This window comes from Aplidium turbinatum, chromosome 4 (assembly GCF_918807975.1).
Source record: "Aplidium turbinatum chromosome 4, kaAplTurb1.1, whole genome shotgun sequence".
NCBI classification, from domain to species: domain Eukaryota; kingdom Metazoa; phylum Chordata; class Ascidiacea; order Aplousobranchia; family Polyclinidae; genus Aplidium; species Aplidium turbinatum.
Window position 1 is genome coordinate 6,790,980 of NC_137475.1, and position 18,149 is coordinate 6,809,128.

At 37.2% G+C, this 18,149-nt stretch overlaps 2 protein-coding genes across 2 annotated transcripts in view; both read left to right on the forward strand.

The window, feature by feature from the left end:
* The window catches only part of LOC145769635 (uncharacterized), a 35,431-nt gene extending 24,368 nt beyond the window's left edge, over nucleotides 1–11,063 (forward strand). Inside the window, exons 43-64 of the mRNA XM_082581308.1 lie at nucleotides 314–367; nucleotides 522–575; nucleotides 728–781; nucleotides 1,032–1,085; nucleotides 1,349–1,456; nucleotides 3,357–3,410; nucleotides 3,898–3,951; nucleotides 4,190–4,243; nucleotides 4,345–4,398; nucleotides 4,624–4,677; nucleotides 5,170–5,223; nucleotides 5,327–5,380; nucleotides 5,655–5,708; nucleotides 6,138–6,299; nucleotides 6,388–6,423; nucleotides 6,686–6,799; nucleotides 7,383–7,436; nucleotides 8,172–8,343; nucleotides 8,777–8,883; nucleotides 9,372–9,440; nucleotides 9,904–10,116; nucleotides 10,551–11,063. Of these exons, the coding sequence (XP_082437434.1) occupies nucleotides 314–367; nucleotides 522–575; nucleotides 728–781; nucleotides 1,032–1,085; nucleotides 1,349–1,456; nucleotides 3,357–3,410; nucleotides 3,898–3,951; nucleotides 4,190–4,243; nucleotides 4,345–4,398; nucleotides 4,624–4,677; nucleotides 5,170–5,223; nucleotides 5,327–5,380; nucleotides 5,655–5,708; nucleotides 6,138–6,299; nucleotides 6,388–6,423; nucleotides 6,686–6,799; nucleotides 7,383–7,436; nucleotides 8,172–8,343; nucleotides 8,777–8,883; nucleotides 9,372–9,440; nucleotides 9,904–10,116; nucleotides 10,551–10,697 (1,830 nt within the window). The 3' untranslated portion in view covers nucleotides 10,698–11,063. The remainder of the gene's footprint in view (nucleotides 1–313; nucleotides 368–521; nucleotides 576–727; nucleotides 782–1,031; nucleotides 1,086–1,348; nucleotides 1,457–3,356; nucleotides 3,411–3,897; nucleotides 3,952–4,189; nucleotides 4,244–4,344; nucleotides 4,399–4,623; nucleotides 4,678–5,169; nucleotides 5,224–5,326; nucleotides 5,381–5,654; nucleotides 5,709–6,137; nucleotides 6,300–6,387; nucleotides 6,424–6,685; nucleotides 6,800–7,382; nucleotides 7,437–8,171; nucleotides 8,344–8,776; nucleotides 8,884–9,371; nucleotides 9,441–9,903; nucleotides 10,117–10,550) is intronic.
* Nucleotides 11,064–15,925: 4,862 nt separating this feature from the next.
* Nucleotides 15,926–18,149, forward strand: part of LOC145768719 (chitin synthase chs-2-like) — a 31,327-nt gene continuing 29,103 nt past the window's right edge. Inside the window, exons 1-2 of the mRNA XM_082580297.1 lie at nucleotides 15,926–15,994; nucleotides 17,656–17,812. Of these exons, the coding sequence (XP_082436423.1) occupies nucleotides 15,972–15,994; nucleotides 17,656–17,812 (180 nt within the window). The 5' untranslated portion in view covers nucleotides 15,926–15,971. The remainder of the gene's footprint in view (nucleotides 15,995–17,655; nucleotides 17,813–18,149) is intronic.

Here is an 18,149-nt window from a genome sequence, read left to right on the forward strand (position 1 = left end):
TTGCTTCATGATTTGGTTTCTGAATAGCTATATTGATGCTATGTCCGATAAAACTAAGGTGCAAGAATAACTATTTTTATATTGTGCATTGCTCATAATGGTTTACAAAGCATACAGCTTTAGTTTGGTGGTAAAAGAGGCCCAGCCACGGAGATGCATTATGACAAAATTTAATGCTTTCACTGTCAAGCAGGTATAAAGTTCACTGCCATTTTTATGTTATCTAGTGTGATGCGACAAGGTATCGAACTTGCGTATGCCGAATCAACTATACTGTGCATAGAATAATTTGATTGCATTTTTATCAACACAGGGTATGCCTGGGCCTTCAGGTTCAAAGGGAGACAACGGAGACGCAGGGCCTTTGGTAAGTGTAAACCTTCATTTGTACGTTAGCAGTGCACCAACTTAAAGCTCAAAACTTACTGCATTCTGTATTTGTTGCAATTGTATTGGTGTTGGAACTTTAAGCGCTTTTATGTTTTTGCTTCGTTCTCTCATTTATTGTTTCACTTCAACAGGGACCACCAGGACCCATGGGACAAAGAGGACCTCCCGGAGAACAAGGCGCCGATGTAAGTATTAGTTAAGTTTGTGAGTCAAAAAGTAGATTTAAGCGAGTGATCGAGTATGTGAGTAAGTAAGTAGGCGTAAAAAAAGTGGATTAAATGACATGAAAAATAAATTAACATTGGTTTGACGTACAACAACGTTTTTTTGTGTGCAGGGACCAACCGGACCATCGGGCTCTTACGGACAACCTGGCGAAGTTGGTGAAAAGGTATTTCGTGTCTTTTTATCTTCTTGCCATGCTTTTGAATGAAGCTTTATGAACTGCTTTTAACTTTCTTTTAACTTGCTTCACAATTCTTTGTGCAGTACAAGACAAATAATTTCAACGTGCTGGATTTTCTACTAGCCTCGAAGTCGAAACAGTAGTGTTCTTGTCTGGTATTACATGTTGCTTTGCGTAGAGTTTTGTCTTTAGCCATTTCATTATTCGTTGTTAAAATTTAATTTTATTTATGAAGGGAGAACCAGGAAGTTCAGGGGCGCCAGGAACTCCCGGAGACAATGGAATTCAGGTATGACAAGTTTTGCTACCATCGGTTGTGTAGCATTTGTATGAAGATAACTAGACGATCATTCAGGACTGAATGCCACCTCATAATAAAGCAACTCTCCAAAATGCAACGCCCCATACCAGTTTTATAGATCATCTTAACATTTGAACTTATCTTCAAGCAGGATATGGAATGAAAAAATGACTTCTTCTCAACAACATAAAATAGCGCTTGTTTTTTGTTTACCTGCTTTATTGACAATTTTACTTTAATTTTGCTTTCAGGGTACGAAAGGAGAAAGAGGTGAAAAAGGAGATTCTGGATTACCTGGCCCTCAAGGTGAAGCGGGCCCCAGGGGTCCGAGAGGAGACGATGGACCCAAAGGAAACCCTGTGAGTTGTAGAATAAATTAATAAAATTCTGCTCGAAAGAAAAATTTAAAAAAAATGGTCTTCACAATAAAGTAACAGAACACTCCACTGAATTGGAACACATAAAAACCTAGCGGAATTGATCCGATTTAATTTGCGGGCTGTTATGGCATCTGTAGAATTTTGAAGCGAATTCTACGTTAAAGAATATCTTTCTCACTGGCGCCAAACAGTGGATTGGATTATTATATGCGTCGCTTAGTTAATACGGTTATGCGCCTACAACAGACAGAGAAACAAGCCAAGTAGATTGAATCTGATTCTGAACACGGTCTTGTTCTGTTGGTTTATTATGGCAGAAAGGTTGCAAGATCACAGGTCAGAAGATCACAAGGTCACAAGTTTGCAGGTCGCAAGTTTAGCCACAAGTTTGCAGGTCGCAAGTTTGTTTAACAAACTTAGTGGGCAGATATAGGCTACTTCAATTCTAGATAGAGCTGGTGATTATAGTTCAGACTCACCGAGACAGCAATCAGGGCTTGAAGTGATAATCCGTACAAATAATAATCCAAATAATAATAAGTCGTAACAGTCATACAGCAATTGATGCTACTAGTGCATCTTATTCAAATAGAAAAGAATACGAAAATTTACAATTAGTAAATGGTTAAGAAATACTTAACATAAAGGTTCTCAATTTATGCTTAAGAGTTAAGATTTAAACATCTCGTTTTACCAAATGCAGCTAATACAAAACTCAACGGAATTTCTGGTCTATGCTCTTAAACGTTCGCTTTGCTAAGCCTTTTATGCTGATATTGCAAAACACAAAGAAGATGCGCTATATAAAGACAACGATAAGAAAAAATAGCTTCAGTAATATGCCTTGGTTGAAGAAAGCAAGCGGATAACAATCGTTCGCTAACGTTCATACAACATCTTTCAAGATGCGCGAAAGCTTCGAAGAAATATTGTGCTACACCAAGTATTTACATTCACATACAGACAAACGACATTTAGACGTTGAATTACCGTTGGCCGTGCTATGCCAACGTTTAAATGGATGATGAAAAACAACGATTAATTTTCAGCCCACAAGATGACATAAAATTGTTTTTTAGAGCAGTAGAGTTAAAAATAGCGTTTTAAAACAACACACTACAGATACTCTGGTGCCGTTTCATAGTCAATCCCTTGCAAGCCCAGTCTCTTGTCTAGAAACTGACAGCAATTATTTAAACTTGTGTTTCGGGAAGAATAAGGAATTGCTAAAAATGTAAATTGTTTTTGTACAATTCGATAGACTACTAACTCCGTGGAGAGAGATATATGGATTTAAGTAAACACAAGCTTTATGTCTGTAAAAGTAACGTAATAATTCTATCAGCACGAAGACGCGATTGACGTTTCAGAGGTTTTCTTAAAACAACAAAGAATCGCTTGTTCGGCTGATATACATAGACTGCTTCATAGAGTGGCTGCTACTTGACATGTTATTCAAGTCGATTACAAAATTAACACACAAGTCGATTATAAAATTAACAGCATCCACTGGTTGAATTAACCAAAAATTCTTTGAAGATTGCATTAGGCTGTAGATTTATATTGCCGATGTTCACTATTTAGGCTCATTATTCATTGGGCTGGACATAAGTCCCTACGTCAATGTAATCTTGGCTGAAATATTTTATTTCCATTCATTTCGACTCTCGACTCGGTCCCAGAACGACGAGAGAGCCGGGAAATAAAAAAAGCCTTGGAAAAAAAAGAAATCGTTCGATATTCATCCGCAACAATGATTTGATCAAGCGGTTATAATAAACGGTTCTTCCAATTTAAACAATACCACTATTTAACTTATTGCTGCTTACTTTTTACTGATTCGATCGCTTCAATAATGATGGTTTTGCTTGTAAACTAGGGTCCAATTGGATTCCCTGGAGACACTGGAGTGGCCGGCGTGCCAGGCCCACCTGTGAGTAACTTATTACTTTAACATTGTCCATAGTCTGTATATAACAGCCTACTGTAGGTTATGTAGCAAAGTTGATTTTTGATTTTGTGGTGTTTGTCTGTGTGGAAACTTGTTTATTTTTCCGCTGATACACTCGTGACTTTGTGAGTGTATGTCACATTTTTTACGTGTACAATTTATGTTCACTTAACAAGGGAATTTGGAAAGATGTCGTCAGAGATTTAGTCACGTTGTTTGTTGTCGTGTTCGAACACTTTTTTCTGATGGAGACGGTGCGGATTAAGCATTCAAGAAGACGTAGTTAAACCAGTGTTTGCATCCACATTTAAGGATGTCCTGCCAAGATACAGCTACTCCAAATGGGGGAAGGGTGTGAAAAGCTGTTTTTGAAAACACAACCATTCAGCACTAGCCTTACAATCCCCACACGTCTAAGATATCTCTCCAAGCACAACGCTACAACATCATCATGTTTTTTGTATTCAAGGGTAACGATGGTGATACTGGTGACATTGGCGATACTGGGCCCCCTGGAGAAACCGTAAGTTGAAACCTGTTTTGTTTTTTATTTATTTTTATGTTTTCTGCTTATTTCCATACTCATAAGCAAAGATTGCGGTATCAGAGTTAAATGTTTTTAGCTTGTGTTAGCGTGTATAACAGATCTTACATTTGGCCTTATATTTGTTGTAGTGTGATTTAACGGGATGTTGTAGATGTAGATACTGTTTGTATATAGGTAGCAATGTATTAAAATTTTTATTATTTTTTTAACGCAGGGGCCCCCCGGACCAGTAGGCGATATGGGACCACCTGGAGGGCCAGGCAAGAGGGTACGTTTTTACGTCTTTGAATTTATACGTTAACAACATTGCTGTATGCTTTTATTTTAAATCTAAAGTGTTATGTTGTTATTCAATATCTTGTTTTCTAGGGAGCTGTGGGACCACAGGGAGCTGAAGGAAGAACTGGAGAAAAAGGAGCAAAGGTAGCCCTTAAGTTTTCGCTTGATATATTTTTACTTCAAAGTGATCTCGATGTGACGTCAGGTAGTTTTGGTTGGCAGCAGTCCCACTCTTTAGATATTTTACCAGAGAGATTTCACATTTAGGCATTTATGAATTCTGTTTGTATTTTCATTGAACGAGGAAGGATCACGATTTTAACAAATATGTAAACATTTTAATATTCAAAACTATATTTTCCTGTTCAGGGTGACCAAGGCGTATCTGGACCCACAGGAAACCCTGGAGCCCCTGGGGCACAGGTGGGTGGTTATAAAAAAATGTTGCCCATTTCTTTATTGGGCTAAAGTGCTGGGATTTCTTTGTTAAATTCGCTCTTTTTAAAACTAACACTTCTTAACAGTCATTCTTGTTTGTTATTTCTCGTACTTATGGTTATGGGCATATTCTTTCCATAAAAAAGTAAATGGAAGATCATAAATTACATGGACGTCTGTTTATAAACTTTTTAATTTTGTACTCTCAGCTTAGCTGACCAGTGATCAACAATAGTATTTCAGAAATCATTGTTTTTGGTTCAGTTTATTATTTCAAAAATTTGCAACTAGTTTGGCTTAACAAGATTTGTAATAAGCGTAAATTGTGTTGTTTATTTTTAACACCGCAATCCCAAATTAACTTATTCTAAAGTGTTTTGATTCATAGTAGATAAATATAGATGTCATCATTTAACTGTCTTTAACTTACATAATACAAAGCTCTGTTACTTTACTATCCTGTTGTTTCGAATCCAGGGCAGTCAAGGCAAGCAGGGAGTGCAAGGAAACCAGGGTCTTCCTGGTCCAGTGGTAAGTTTTTGTTTGAAAAAGTTACAAGTTTAAACGTTATATTTTTGTAAGTGTTGCAACTACATAAAACTTATTAGTTATCTTGCCTTTTCTCTATTTGCAGGGACAACCAGGAGCACCTGGCAGTTCTGGCGCGGATGGACCTGTCGGACCAATGGTAAGTTGTACTTTGTATTTAGGCCGCTGTGATTGTCAAATGAATGATGTGATGAACGTGATTGAATAGTTTGATTTCTTCTCAGCTTATTTTTTATTGCAATTTTAACGTTTTTAAAACTAGTTTCACTTTCACTTTCGCATCGTTGAAATGATAAAATAAATGGATGATGTTTTGATGAAACACATGTAGATTTTGTTCTCATACCAGAACTAACTGTTCCCTATGATGCAGTTGTGTTTTTAATCTATAAGTTATCGTTATTTTTACACAGGGACCTCAAGGAATGAAGGGAATGACTGGAGATGTCGGACCCGGAGGCGAAAAGGTAAGTTTTGTTTCTTGAGACGTTGATGTACCCATTGCCTGTTTCAGTGTTTTTCAATGTTTTTTTAAGCCACTGGTCATTTCTTAACCAAAAAATAGTGTCCAAAATGAGAATGCTAAACTAAACTCATGACATATTCACATTTGGGCTCTTTAGTTTTTGATTAGATCGACTTCTTACGAAATTTAAATTACGTTGCAGGAAAACAATAAATTCGACTTTAATTTACTTACTTCACACGTGAAGCAGTAAAGCTGTTGCTTTATGTAATATTAATATTTGATAATAAGCCTCGCCAAGTTGACAACGGTTTTTAAAGTGTTTCAAGTGAAAGTAAAGGTTTTCAGTGACTTTTTTTTCTTTGCGAAATAAGATATTCGAAAATCATTGGTCTTAGGATGAACCTGTAACTTGAAACACTTCTTTCAGGGACACCCTGGATTGATGGGAATTATTGGACCACCTGGAGAAATCGGCGAGAAGGGTGAACGAGGTGACCAGGGGCGTGCTGGGCCACCTGGTCCTAAAGGAGAAGAAGGAAGAACAGGCCCAGAAGGTCCACTCGGGCCGGGTGGACCGCCTGGCATACCAGTAAGTATTGCTTTTAACAAGTGCTCTCTTTGATGAAATTTCACGCGCTATTTCACATTAATCTAATGTTATTTTTCACAAAATTTAGGGTCCAAGTGGTGTCAAAGGGAACAAAGGAACATATGTAAGTACAAAAGTTTTTTGAATAAGTTGTTTTGTGTAGAAAGCAGGAAACTAATTTTGATGTTTTTGAAATGGCTGCTTTTGTTAATTCTGCAACTTATTTCAACAAAAATGTCCCAACTTTTTTACCACTGAAACCAAAATGAAGTATTCCTTCTACTTTGCTTTTCGTATCTACACTCTCACAGCCAAGTAATTTTGAATGCTTCGAATTGATTCTGTTAGTGATGAGATCACTATGAGCTTTATGGCGTTTGTTGCAGGGTCCTAGTGGTCCAAAAGGAGACACAGGTCTTCCAGGACCACCCGGTCCTCCTGGACCCCCTGGTGAAGTATTTGATGCTGCTCCTCTGTTTGCTCCCAACCGAAAGAAAAGAGTAAGTTTTATTATACCAAGGCATTATCTTTTTATTGATGTTAATTTATGTTATTTACGCAATTTCTATGGCGTTTAAACGTTATTCTTATCAACAGACAGTTTTTAGCACTGAGGTTGCTTTACGTATACCCAGACATAGGTATTTCAATAATAATGTTTTTATTTCACTTCGACTATGTTTCAGATGTGTACTGTGTATCAGAGCGATTTTTTAAGGGTCATTATTTTTACAAAACTTGACTTAGAATGCAAAATATGAAATTTTGAAAGGAATAGTACGCTACAAATTTTTTTTTGAAATAGGCGCTAAAACGTTTATACGTCACGTAACGTGCTATGTCATAGACATAGACAGAGCGTGAAATGTATTTCTAACGGATTTTATCGGATGTTTCGAGGTAGGTTATGTGTAAAAAATCTTGTCATATGAACGCAAGGTGTATACTGTATAGATATATGTGTATTAGTATTACGGTATATCATAGCAGTGTTGCATAGCCTCTTGTGCTTTATTAGTTCACTCAGCTTGCCAGTCTACATAGTGGAGCTTTGACGCTATATTTTGTTTGTGACTTTCACAGTCTACTGATGACACCACCCGCGAGAAGAGACAGGTGTTCCAACGAGACAATCAGGTAGTTATGAAAATTTCAAAACTTTAAAAAAAAATCGTGAATGATCAGTGAACACGGCACAATAGACACCAAAAGAATTTCTTATAGCGAAAAAGTTTTTCACCACTTTCATGATTTTTTCACTCGACTTTCAATGCACACTGCAGTGTTGTATAGTGTTAAAATCGTATATTGCTGTGAAAATCGATAGCGGCTATACAAGATGAAATTTTACTTCTGCAATACAGATCTTTGCGTGGGAATGGATGAAGTGATATTATAAATATACAAAACAAAATCTACCATCAACTTACTACAAATATAATTATTGCTCTCCGAAAACCTTCACAGCCCGTTTTACTCTTGGTGGGATCTTCAGAAGATTCGAAACTTTCACAATCTTGTTTAGATAGAAACTTCTGTTGCCACGTTGTTCAAAATGGAAATTTAGCTAATTCTTGCTTTGTTAATGTCTTTGCTGTGGGGCTGTAGGAAAAACATGTTTAAAACGAGCATCTTGAATCTTTCTGGCGCTTTGTTATGTTTCACGTTAAATTTTTCACCCTTCTAGTTTTATTTCACTTCGCATTAAGTTTTTCCATGAAAGATTTAGGTTTCAATTTAAATCTTCTATTATGCAGTAAATTAACGTGTTAATTCAAGCACCCCTACTTTGCTACAATTGTATCCAAAGTTGTGAAATGTAGGTAAAAATACAAAGGTTTATTTTGAGCATATGTGTCTATTTTTTACCAGCCTGATAATCCTGAATTTGCTGAATACGGTGACGGTCTGGAAGAAGTCTTTGGAGTAATGGACGCCATGAAACGGGAGCTGGAAATGATGAAGGAGCCAATGGGAAGAACAAGAGACAACCCCGGAAGAAGTTGCAAAGACATTTGGCTTTGTCACCCAGATTTACCCTCAGGTAATCAACGTTAAATTTTCTAATTGATTCAACGTCTAAAGAGGTTGAATCAATGTAAAACTGACGAATTTTGATGTCTAAAATTTTGAGCTAGTTTTTTTAATGATCTTTCAAAGGACGTATACAAAATCGATTCTTTTCAATAAAAATAAAACCATGTAACTCTTTTTCAGACTAGTTACCGGCAACCTTTTTTGAATTCTTGTTAAAGTTGGTAAAACGAAATTCAAATCTCATTGTTGCTAATGACACCAAGCATTGGCTATTGCCGTGGGAATAATCAACAACAAAATGTGTATTGAGAGGGGGAGGGGGTACTTAATTCTCGTACTTCCTGAACAATTGTTAAAATACATTATTTTGTAGCAAAACATTAAAATTGTCACCATTTCGTCTTTATGTCGCGGCAGTGTCTAACATGTTGTCTTCACAGGCGACTATTGGATCGACCCGAACGGAGGATGCTCTGCTGACGCGATCGAGGTCTTTTGCGACTTTGAAGCGGAAGGAGACACGTGCATCACGCCAACCACCAGAGACGTCAGTTTATGAAAGATTTGCGCATTGTTGTGTCATTTTCAAAGCCACTGTCGAACGTGGGATTAAAATCATTCCTTTTGCAAGACTCGCTTGAAAGATAAAATCTCTTCTATTTATATTTGTTTGTTCATTTTTTACGAACTTTCATGTTTCTTTCATTTACAATAACTTCTTCGATTGTAGACTCGTTTGGTTAAATTTATTCTGCCAACTGGTTGATAAATATCTGAAGATCTGCTTGTGAAAGGTCTCTTTGAAATTGCTTGGGGTCTTTTTAACCTCCAACCACCGACTGCTTCTAAGTAGGCTAAATTACGATAGAACAACGTTTTATTTATACAGTATAGTTGAAATTCAAATGCTACCTAATTGAGGTTAATAACTTTAAAAACAGTTCTATCTCATTGCAATTTAACACGCCTGTTGAAACCATGGGCATAGAATTTATCGTAAGCAGTTGGAAACTTTTGTAAACATTGATTCTGCAGATACCACTTCGACGTTGGCCCAAGGCATCTCCGGGTGATTGGTTCAGCTCTTACAAGATGGGGGACAAGGTGAGCTATTTAAACTCCATCTTGATTTTAAAAAATCAGAAAAGCTGTTTTTTTCCACTACCATGTTGCGTCAAAGTGACAAAATGTAATATCAGTTTTGCCATAGACATTGCTGATGTCTTCTGGTGGTTTCACCAACAGATTACAGCGCCATAGCCTCTCCAGCCTTGCCTCATCAAGACGCAACAGCTTGTTCAATGTTCACTGGTGTTGGACGTTTTGCTGCAGATATGTTGCGTTGAGGTTTGGTAGAGAGTGCTGCCTGAGTGGGGTGAGGGGCAGACGGTGGCCATAAAATTAAAGACTGCCCACTGACGGCTATAGACCATCCTAAGGTGTGAAAGTTCTAGTCCCCATTGATGACCATATCAGATAGTGGCTAACCGACGATTGCCTTAATATTTAACGACAATATACAAAAGATCAAACGATCACTTTTTATACATTTTTTATCTCTTTACAGTTTGATTACAACACAAGCATCCCACAGTTCAACTTCCTGCGGTTGTTGTCGTCGGAAGGCCGTCAGCTGTTCACGTACAAGTGCGTCAACTCTATCGGCTGGGAAGACCAAAATAACGGCAACTACGACAAGGCGATCCACTTGATGGGTGCAAACGAGGAAGTTTTGACCAGGGAAAACGAAGACATTTCTCTTGTGGAGGATACTTGCAAGGTAAGAACTGTTGGTGTGCATTTGCAAAAGTAAGGGCTATCTATGACACTGCAAGGAAGTGGCGATTTACGGGCACTATCTTAACTACGGGGTTCAGTAAAACTTATAGGCCTGCCCTACATACGGTATTGCAGTTATTCGTTTGCAAATAAGCAATCATCTGACCTTAAAATGCGCGCTCCAATGAATTCCATTTTCTTTCTGATATTATGTAAAAACCTATCAGTGAAACGACTTTAAATTTTATTTTGAATCGGACAAAATGTTTTCATGACTTCTCAAGCTGGCATTTCTTTAATTTGCATTGTGTCCTGCACAAGTGTTCTAAAACTTTTTTTTATCAGGATGTTGGATTTTGTGTTGTGTTATTTTTTTTATTAAAAATTAGACACTTAAACAGTATTGTTCTAATCTGCGTATATTTTCAATTGCAGAGTGGTTCTCAAAGCGGACAAGTGATTCTCGAAATACGGACAAGAGAGGTTGATTTGCTGCCATTAACAGATTACAAGTCGTTTGACTTCGGCAGCAAGGCTCAAAGACATGGCTACTCGCTTGGCCGCGTCTGCTTTAGTGGCTAATGGGAATTTTATGGCATTGGAAGCTTTGCTAAAATTGGCGGAACAACGGATCACATTCCCCGGCTACCTCTGGCCGACTTATGGAAGGTTGATCTAGGCCTGTAAGTGCTGGTGCAGGCCTAGATCGGCTTATTCTCTCAATTTGGCTTCAAACCGCATCTGTCAATGAACCCTGGGTTACGGTGCTGGCTTTCTCGGGTTTCATCGGCTTGGTGTCTCGGTCGAAACAAATTCTTCAGGCGGTTCTTTTCTCTTCGTCAGTATTATTGCGCATTATGCTGCTGTGTTACAAATTTAAGTGTTGTCAGAAATACAATGAACTATGCGTTCGGTGCAGAACAAAAACATTTGTATTTTTTCTCGCGTTGTCGCCCTATTATCAGGGCGTCTTCCCATTTCTTGTCTACTCATTAGCGTCTTTATCCATGGAGATAAAGGTCTTCATACTTGAGTAGTCTATATAAGAGGTTGAGCGAGTCTTGGTTTATTGCTGAATTATCACGTACCGAATTAATTAACGTCAGCTGACGTAGCAAAGTTCAGATTGGACGTAGGCTAATCGCACATAAATGGCTGAGACAGTAGCTTGGTGCTAAAATGCATGGGCGACGCAAAAGGGAAGATATTGCCCTACCTCTTCATGCATAGTTATTATTGGCTCACCGTTATTTCTCGTTTTTTTAATTCTTAACACATCCCTGAGGAGTGATCAAGCCGTGAAAGCAGGCCTTGCAAACTTTAATGTGTGGCCCAGCCTAATCATTGCGTGCTGTGAACAAATCTCCAAGAAGACAAATCAATCGACTTAGAATAGAGTGCTTTCGCTCCCAGCCTGTTATTGATGCAGGAGATCTGGATTCGGTTCCAGGTCTCGTCTTATCCAAATTTCAAATGTTTTCTTGCTAAACCTGTACAGGAGAAACAAAAACCCTCACTCGAAAAAAATTACAAAATCTTCATGTTATCTGTTTACAACTGCCATGAACTTGACAAGGCTGATATTGAAAACTTGACAGTTTGTTGGACACGAACATAATCATAACTTTTAAACCGTTATTATTTTTGAAACTCAAATTTGTAAATAAAAAATGAAAACAAGCTTTTCAACCGAGGCAGAGGTGAAGAATAAACTATCAACAAAAAACTGAAACTCTGAAAATTTCTTGGGAAGTTGATTGATCCGATTTGCAACTCCATTATCATCTCAAAGTAATAATTTAAAGTTAACATCCACGATAAATCGAAATGATTTAAAACTAATGTTAATGTTGTTCTTGATTAATTCAAGGATAATAAGTCGGAGTAGTGACATGGTCAAATTCTAAACATGATGCAGCTGAACAAATTTATGGAAACTATAGACTAACAGGTCTATTAAAAAAATATATTTTTTAGCAAAAAGACAAGTTTAAAAAATATCATACTTTTTTTTAGCTATAGCTACAGTTCTCATGCGATGGAAGTAAAAGCAGGAATGTACAAAATAGTCTCCCAACATCCTCGACCTGGTGTCAGACGGGAAAAAATTCTCCCGTCCTTTACTGGTTTTAAAATTTTAGAAAGAAGGAATCTCCCTAAAGTGCTGATATTTTTACTTTTTATTCTTTACGCATCGTTTAAAACTGATTAGATTATTTTTGGAACATTATGTACTTCACAATAAGCATTTTGTCACGGGTAGTGCAGAAGTTTTGTAACTTTCCTATAGTTTGGTAAATGTTGAAAATTAAAATCAACCACTAGGCTATTACATTGCCACGACATTGCCAGACCAACTATATCTTTTTTTAACAAGAACTTTCAAATTAAAAAAAAAAAAATCCGCGAAGAGTGGCAGCCAATTTGGCTTTCATGTCGTTTCAAAAATTATCTTTCATACCGTTTCAACGTTTACCGGCCAAGGCAGTAAAATCCGCCACTTTTGCCCTGATTCATACATTGAAAAGTAAAAAAAAAGAACTTTTGTAGTTGTAAAACATTTTCAGTAGGTTGAGAGCTACACTTCATGGAACGACTGACAAAACAAGTGACTGAAATTCTATTACCAGTTTTAAAAACACATAAAACCTAACAACCAGACGACATTTAACGTAATATAGGCTAATAATGTGAAAATAAACTAAAAATTACAAACGTTTTCGGCCATACTCATGTTAGCCCTTTTCAATTAAACAACTGACTGATGTTATACATAAATTGAAATTACAAAATCACGTAACGCTTCACTGCGTCACGTGTTTATTTTTTAATTGTGTATGTACAGATCAGGTTTGTAATTTCAATTTATGTATAACATCAGTCAGTGATTTACTTGAAAAGGGCGAACATGAGTCGCTTACATGAGTATTGCCAGAAATGTAATTTTTAGTTTATTTTTACCTTATTGTATTGTGTTAAATGCCGTCTGGTTGTTAGGTTTTATTTGTCAATGGTTCAGAAAAATCACTTCTTGACCAAAATCGTGGTACGATTGCCCAGACCGCAAAATCCGTCATTTTTACATTGATTCAACGTTTTCAGACGTTAAATCAATGTAAAAATGACAGGTTTTGCTATCTGGGTGTAAGAAATGTAATAAAACTATTTTTTCAACTAGAAAGTCAATCTGCGGACGTTGAATCAGTGTAAAAAAATTAGCTTGCTTGCTAGGTTAGCGATAGGTGAGAGTATGCTTTCATTCATCTTCTTTATCTTGAGAGATGGCCTGTATAGGCGCCATCAGGCCTGGATGCCTGGCCACCGCGGAGAAGCGATTAGTGCAACTTATCAGAATAACGTCAAAACTGCTTTATGTAGTACGAATATGAAAAATACTGTATTTATAGTAAGAAACAATGATTTGTTTTAAAATATTCTTTTTGAATGTTTGCAAATCATCAAGAACACAATTCGAACGAACAAAATCGGCCATGAAATGACTAAATGCTTCAAAATTAGTGTTTTTGGAGCTTTTTTGTAACATATGTATTCAGAATACACAAACTCCACAATTGTTTTGAAAATAAATGATTACAAAAATAATAAAAGCATTTGACCATGTGCAATTGTGCATCTCAATTTTCTCAAATGTGTGGTACTCAGCGGCTGAGTTATTAGCCATTTGTCAGGGCAGGCTTTTATAATCCCGTCTAGTGCTTTTCGAGCATCAATAAAACGAATGCCAGATAGGGTCAAGCAAGATAATGTACATTCTCAAAGTAAATTATTGTGCTGCAGGCATACAAGAACTCCAAAAAATAAAGCTTATAATACATCTTGCTAATGAATGAAAGTGCTGTAGATTGCGAAAAAAACGAAGCAACTGTAATTAGACAACTAGCACTCTTGTCTGAGATGTGAAAAATAATGCGCGGTTGTGAGATGCTTAGATCGTAAAAAATCCAAATTTGTCTGTTTGAAGGCATAGGTAAACAGAACAAGCGTTGAAGATAAGATTTCGAAAACATATAAGCTTCCTCTACTCAGTAGCGCAGGCTACATGGGACCACAAACAGTTAATCAGCACGTATTCAAAATTTAATTAAATGAAAGCTGTTATCGCAAAACAAAAAGTTTCATCTTTAGAAGATAACGCTATCCTATTAACATTCTACATGTTTAGTGATCAAGCTATGTTAGTGGGCAAGCACTAGCAGCAACACGAAACTTCTTTGCTCCATTCTTTATTTTTCGTGGCCCAAGGTACACTCTGCCAAATAGCCTATTGCACTCGCTAATGTGATGGTCAGAAATGAAAACAGACTGAACTGAGCTTTTTATTTTATCCGATGAAAATGTCAACCATGCAAAGGGATTAATTCTGATAAGAATGCATACACATACTGTAGTTTCTTTGCCAAACTGTTTTCGTGTTCCTATAATTTACAGGGCAGGTAGATGACTGGGTACTGAATTGATGTTGGTCAGCCAAACAGCCATGCATTAATTCTTACGTTGTTTCAACGTTCCTGCAGATATTGAATGCACGTATAGAATTAAACAAAGGAATATATCTCTGTTACGATTGTAGGCTACTGCAGAATATCTACAGAAACAGACAAACACAAAGGAATTGAAAAGAGGTCTTAACACGAGTAGAGCTATGTGTACAAGCGACAAATCTCTATGTAGTGGGCACCAAGTCCTGCTGCAATAATTACAAACTACTCACAACCACAGGGAGGTACGACGTGATCAAGTCCACGTGACTCGGTGCAATGCACTTGCACTATGGCAATTGCCATAACGCAAAACTAACGTTACTGAACTGTATCAATCTCTGCTTAGGAAATACTGGGATACCAGCACAGAATGAGTTTAGATTTCAGCATATGATTTGATTTTTGTGGGGTCCACAAATTTTTGTAAGAATTGGATCAGCAGAAAGGAAACGGGTCAGAAATGAAAATAGACACAAAGGCTGCTCGACACCTGCCCAAACATCTAGACCGAGTCGCCGCCACTGCTCAAAGGTGGTAAATGGCGAAGCCACTCGACCCCTGGGATGGCGAAGAAGGTTCAAACGAAGAAGAAGAAAATAAAAGAATATGTTTTTTCATTACTGCAGACAGGACATCACTGTTTCGACCTTAAGGTTTCATCAGTGCAGTAAACGTTCTGGAGAACGCCTTATTACTATATAAGTAATTCAGAGTGGTGACTTTCCAATTTGTGGTACGCAAGGAACCACGTTTGGATACTTTCACCCATCTTGTTAGAGTGGTCAAACTGCCGGAGCGGTAAGCTATGCGCAATGCAACAGCAAGATGTCTGCTAGCAAAGTGCTCAATTGGCGAACCAAGAGCATTACATAACTGCAGACAGGACGATACTGTTTCTTCCTTTAGGTTTCTTCAATGCTGTGTACTTAAAAATCTCAATTTAATTTAGATTACTTTCATATTGTGTTGCTATCACAAGCTGGCCAGACACAGAAATCGTTCACTTTCGAAAAAGCAGCAAACACGAATGCTACAAGTCTTCAAAAATAAGATAATAAATGGAAACAAGAAAATGGGTACTGCCGCAGCGGCGCAATACATGTATCAGTTGTATGCTCGCTTGGAATACCGTGCAAAATACAACACCGTAAGCAAAATCTACAGTTAATCATCTACCAGACTAAAAATCGTTTTTCTGATTCATCAAGTCACATTTTTTCACTTCTTGACAACGCTTGATTAAAAACGCGAACAAAATGTTTGTCTCGTTGTTGTTGAGTTCATTGGTCACCTGAGCCTCGTCATGGATGTTCCAGAGAAGAATCCTAATGATCGAGATTTCGATGATGACTTCATGTTCCCAGAAGACGAGCCTCTGTAAGTAGAACGATAAAATGTTAATCGTTGGCGTGGTGGTTTCATGGCATTATTTTGAAATTAGCTCTTTAGAGAAGTAAAATATTTACTTTCATTTACAAATCCAAGCATCATCGTTTTAAATGGCGTTTGAAGCATAAACGGAATGCAGAAGAATCTACAAAGCAGTAGTCTAATCGCCATAAAGTCCAAGGTGTTTTGTGTTGCGTTCTGTTTTTCAAACCAGATTTGCCAATTTAGGCACCAGGAGCTCCAAGCTTTACCCATTAAACATTACAGTGAATTGTGGTTTCGTATAGACGAAAAATATTTTTATCTTGATATATTTTCGTTTCGAATCAACTTTCTTCATGAAAAATTTCGTTTCGTTTTGTTTCAAATCCTGCTTTTCATAAATCGAATCTTATTGGAACTAAAAACTTTGTTTTCAACAATCTTAGAGAAAAAACTATCGGCAATTGCGTAGATTGAATTTGTCTTTTTGAGGTAAGTCGACAACTAAAAAATAAACCTACTAACTTATTTTTCTACAGTGTTGACGAAAACCTCCGATATGCCTAAAAAAATCAAGTTTGTCTTGCAATAGTTTATAAACAAAATGACAATTATTACATAAAATTAATGTAATTCAGTTCAAGTTACTTAAGTCGATTCTAGTATTCGAGACATTCTCAGAAGCCACTGGTTAAGCTGTTGTTGACAAGCAGTTGGAATTGCCTCAGAGCCGTGTTGTTCGTCTGGCGTAATATCAAATAATCGTCTTCTGTTTACTACCTCTCCTCTCCCGTCGTCCCAAGTCTTAAAACGCTTAACCTTTATAGCTCCATTGTCGTTTATTAGGCACGTTAAATTTTTGTATTGGTATGAGTTTTTTTATGTTAGGTAGCCTACCGCCTACTTCTTACAATTTTTTTTCTGTTTTGTTCAAATTAATACAAATTTGGATTGTTGTAGAAATGAGACAACGCGTCGTCAAAATAATAACAGATAGACCTACTACGACAAGTTGAAATACTTGTTGCACTGAGCTTTTGGAAATAGATAACTTTTATTCTTCAATTACTATTAGAAATTCCATTTGGTACCGATTGGTACCGTTCGTGGTTGCCTACCATTGGTTTGCAAAAAGGTTTCAACAAAATGATGGTGGTAACTAGTGGTTTGTGTTTTCAATATGTTCTTGATTTTAATGATGATAATTAATGTAAAGTTTACCTTTCGTCTTATCGAAAAGCTCTGAGTATGTAAACATTATGCACTGTACAGCCTAATCACTGTAGCCTGATTGTTAGTACCATCACCAGGTTAGACCAGTAGGCTACCAAACGAAGGCCTTCCCGCAATCTTTTACAAAACATCACTTTGTGCTGCTTTTTATTGTAAATGTCTTTTTAGTCTTTTCTTCTGACTCTTACAAGCAGCATCTTCTTTTTATTGATCATGTTTTTATTTTTTGTGTCCTATCCAGTGAATGTCGATTGGGACCGACACACAATATAGGTACCGGTAGCCGGTAGGCATCGTGTCACTTCTTTCAAGAGCTTCATTCCGTTCTCAATGTTGCAGTTTTCAACAGGATGCAGCAATGTGTGGGTAGAGATAGAACAGCTCTTTGTAAAACGAATAATGACCACATTACAAATTTATTTTTGTATTTACAGGATTGATGTTCCCGCTTACGACCAGTTTATCTGTGAACCTCCAGAGGATGATTCAAGATTAGTTTCAACTCCGATCAAGTTGTTCTCCAAAGTTTTCAAGCTCATCTCCTACATAGTATTTGGAGGGTCTGTCTTTGCTGGAGGTCTAGTCAGCAAAGTAACATATTTATGGCTCTTAAAACTGCTTGCAAATGTTTGTAAGACTTATTACTTTTAGGCACCAGTTGAATCGGTCAAAGCCAAATTAGATGCCTGTTCTGAGACCGCGCATATGGTCGCAAAAGCGGCGCAGTTGGCATCATCGCTTAAGTAGAGTCAAACCATCTTTGATCGATGCTTCCATTTTTTGTTCGCTGATCTGAGTAAGTGTTAAAAAAAGTGTTACTGGTGGGGCTACCTGAGAGGTCTATAACCAAGCCCAGATATTAACTGGGGCCCGGTACTATTAAACTCCTCGGGCCTCAAATTAAAAAACTTCAGAAAAAAAACGCACA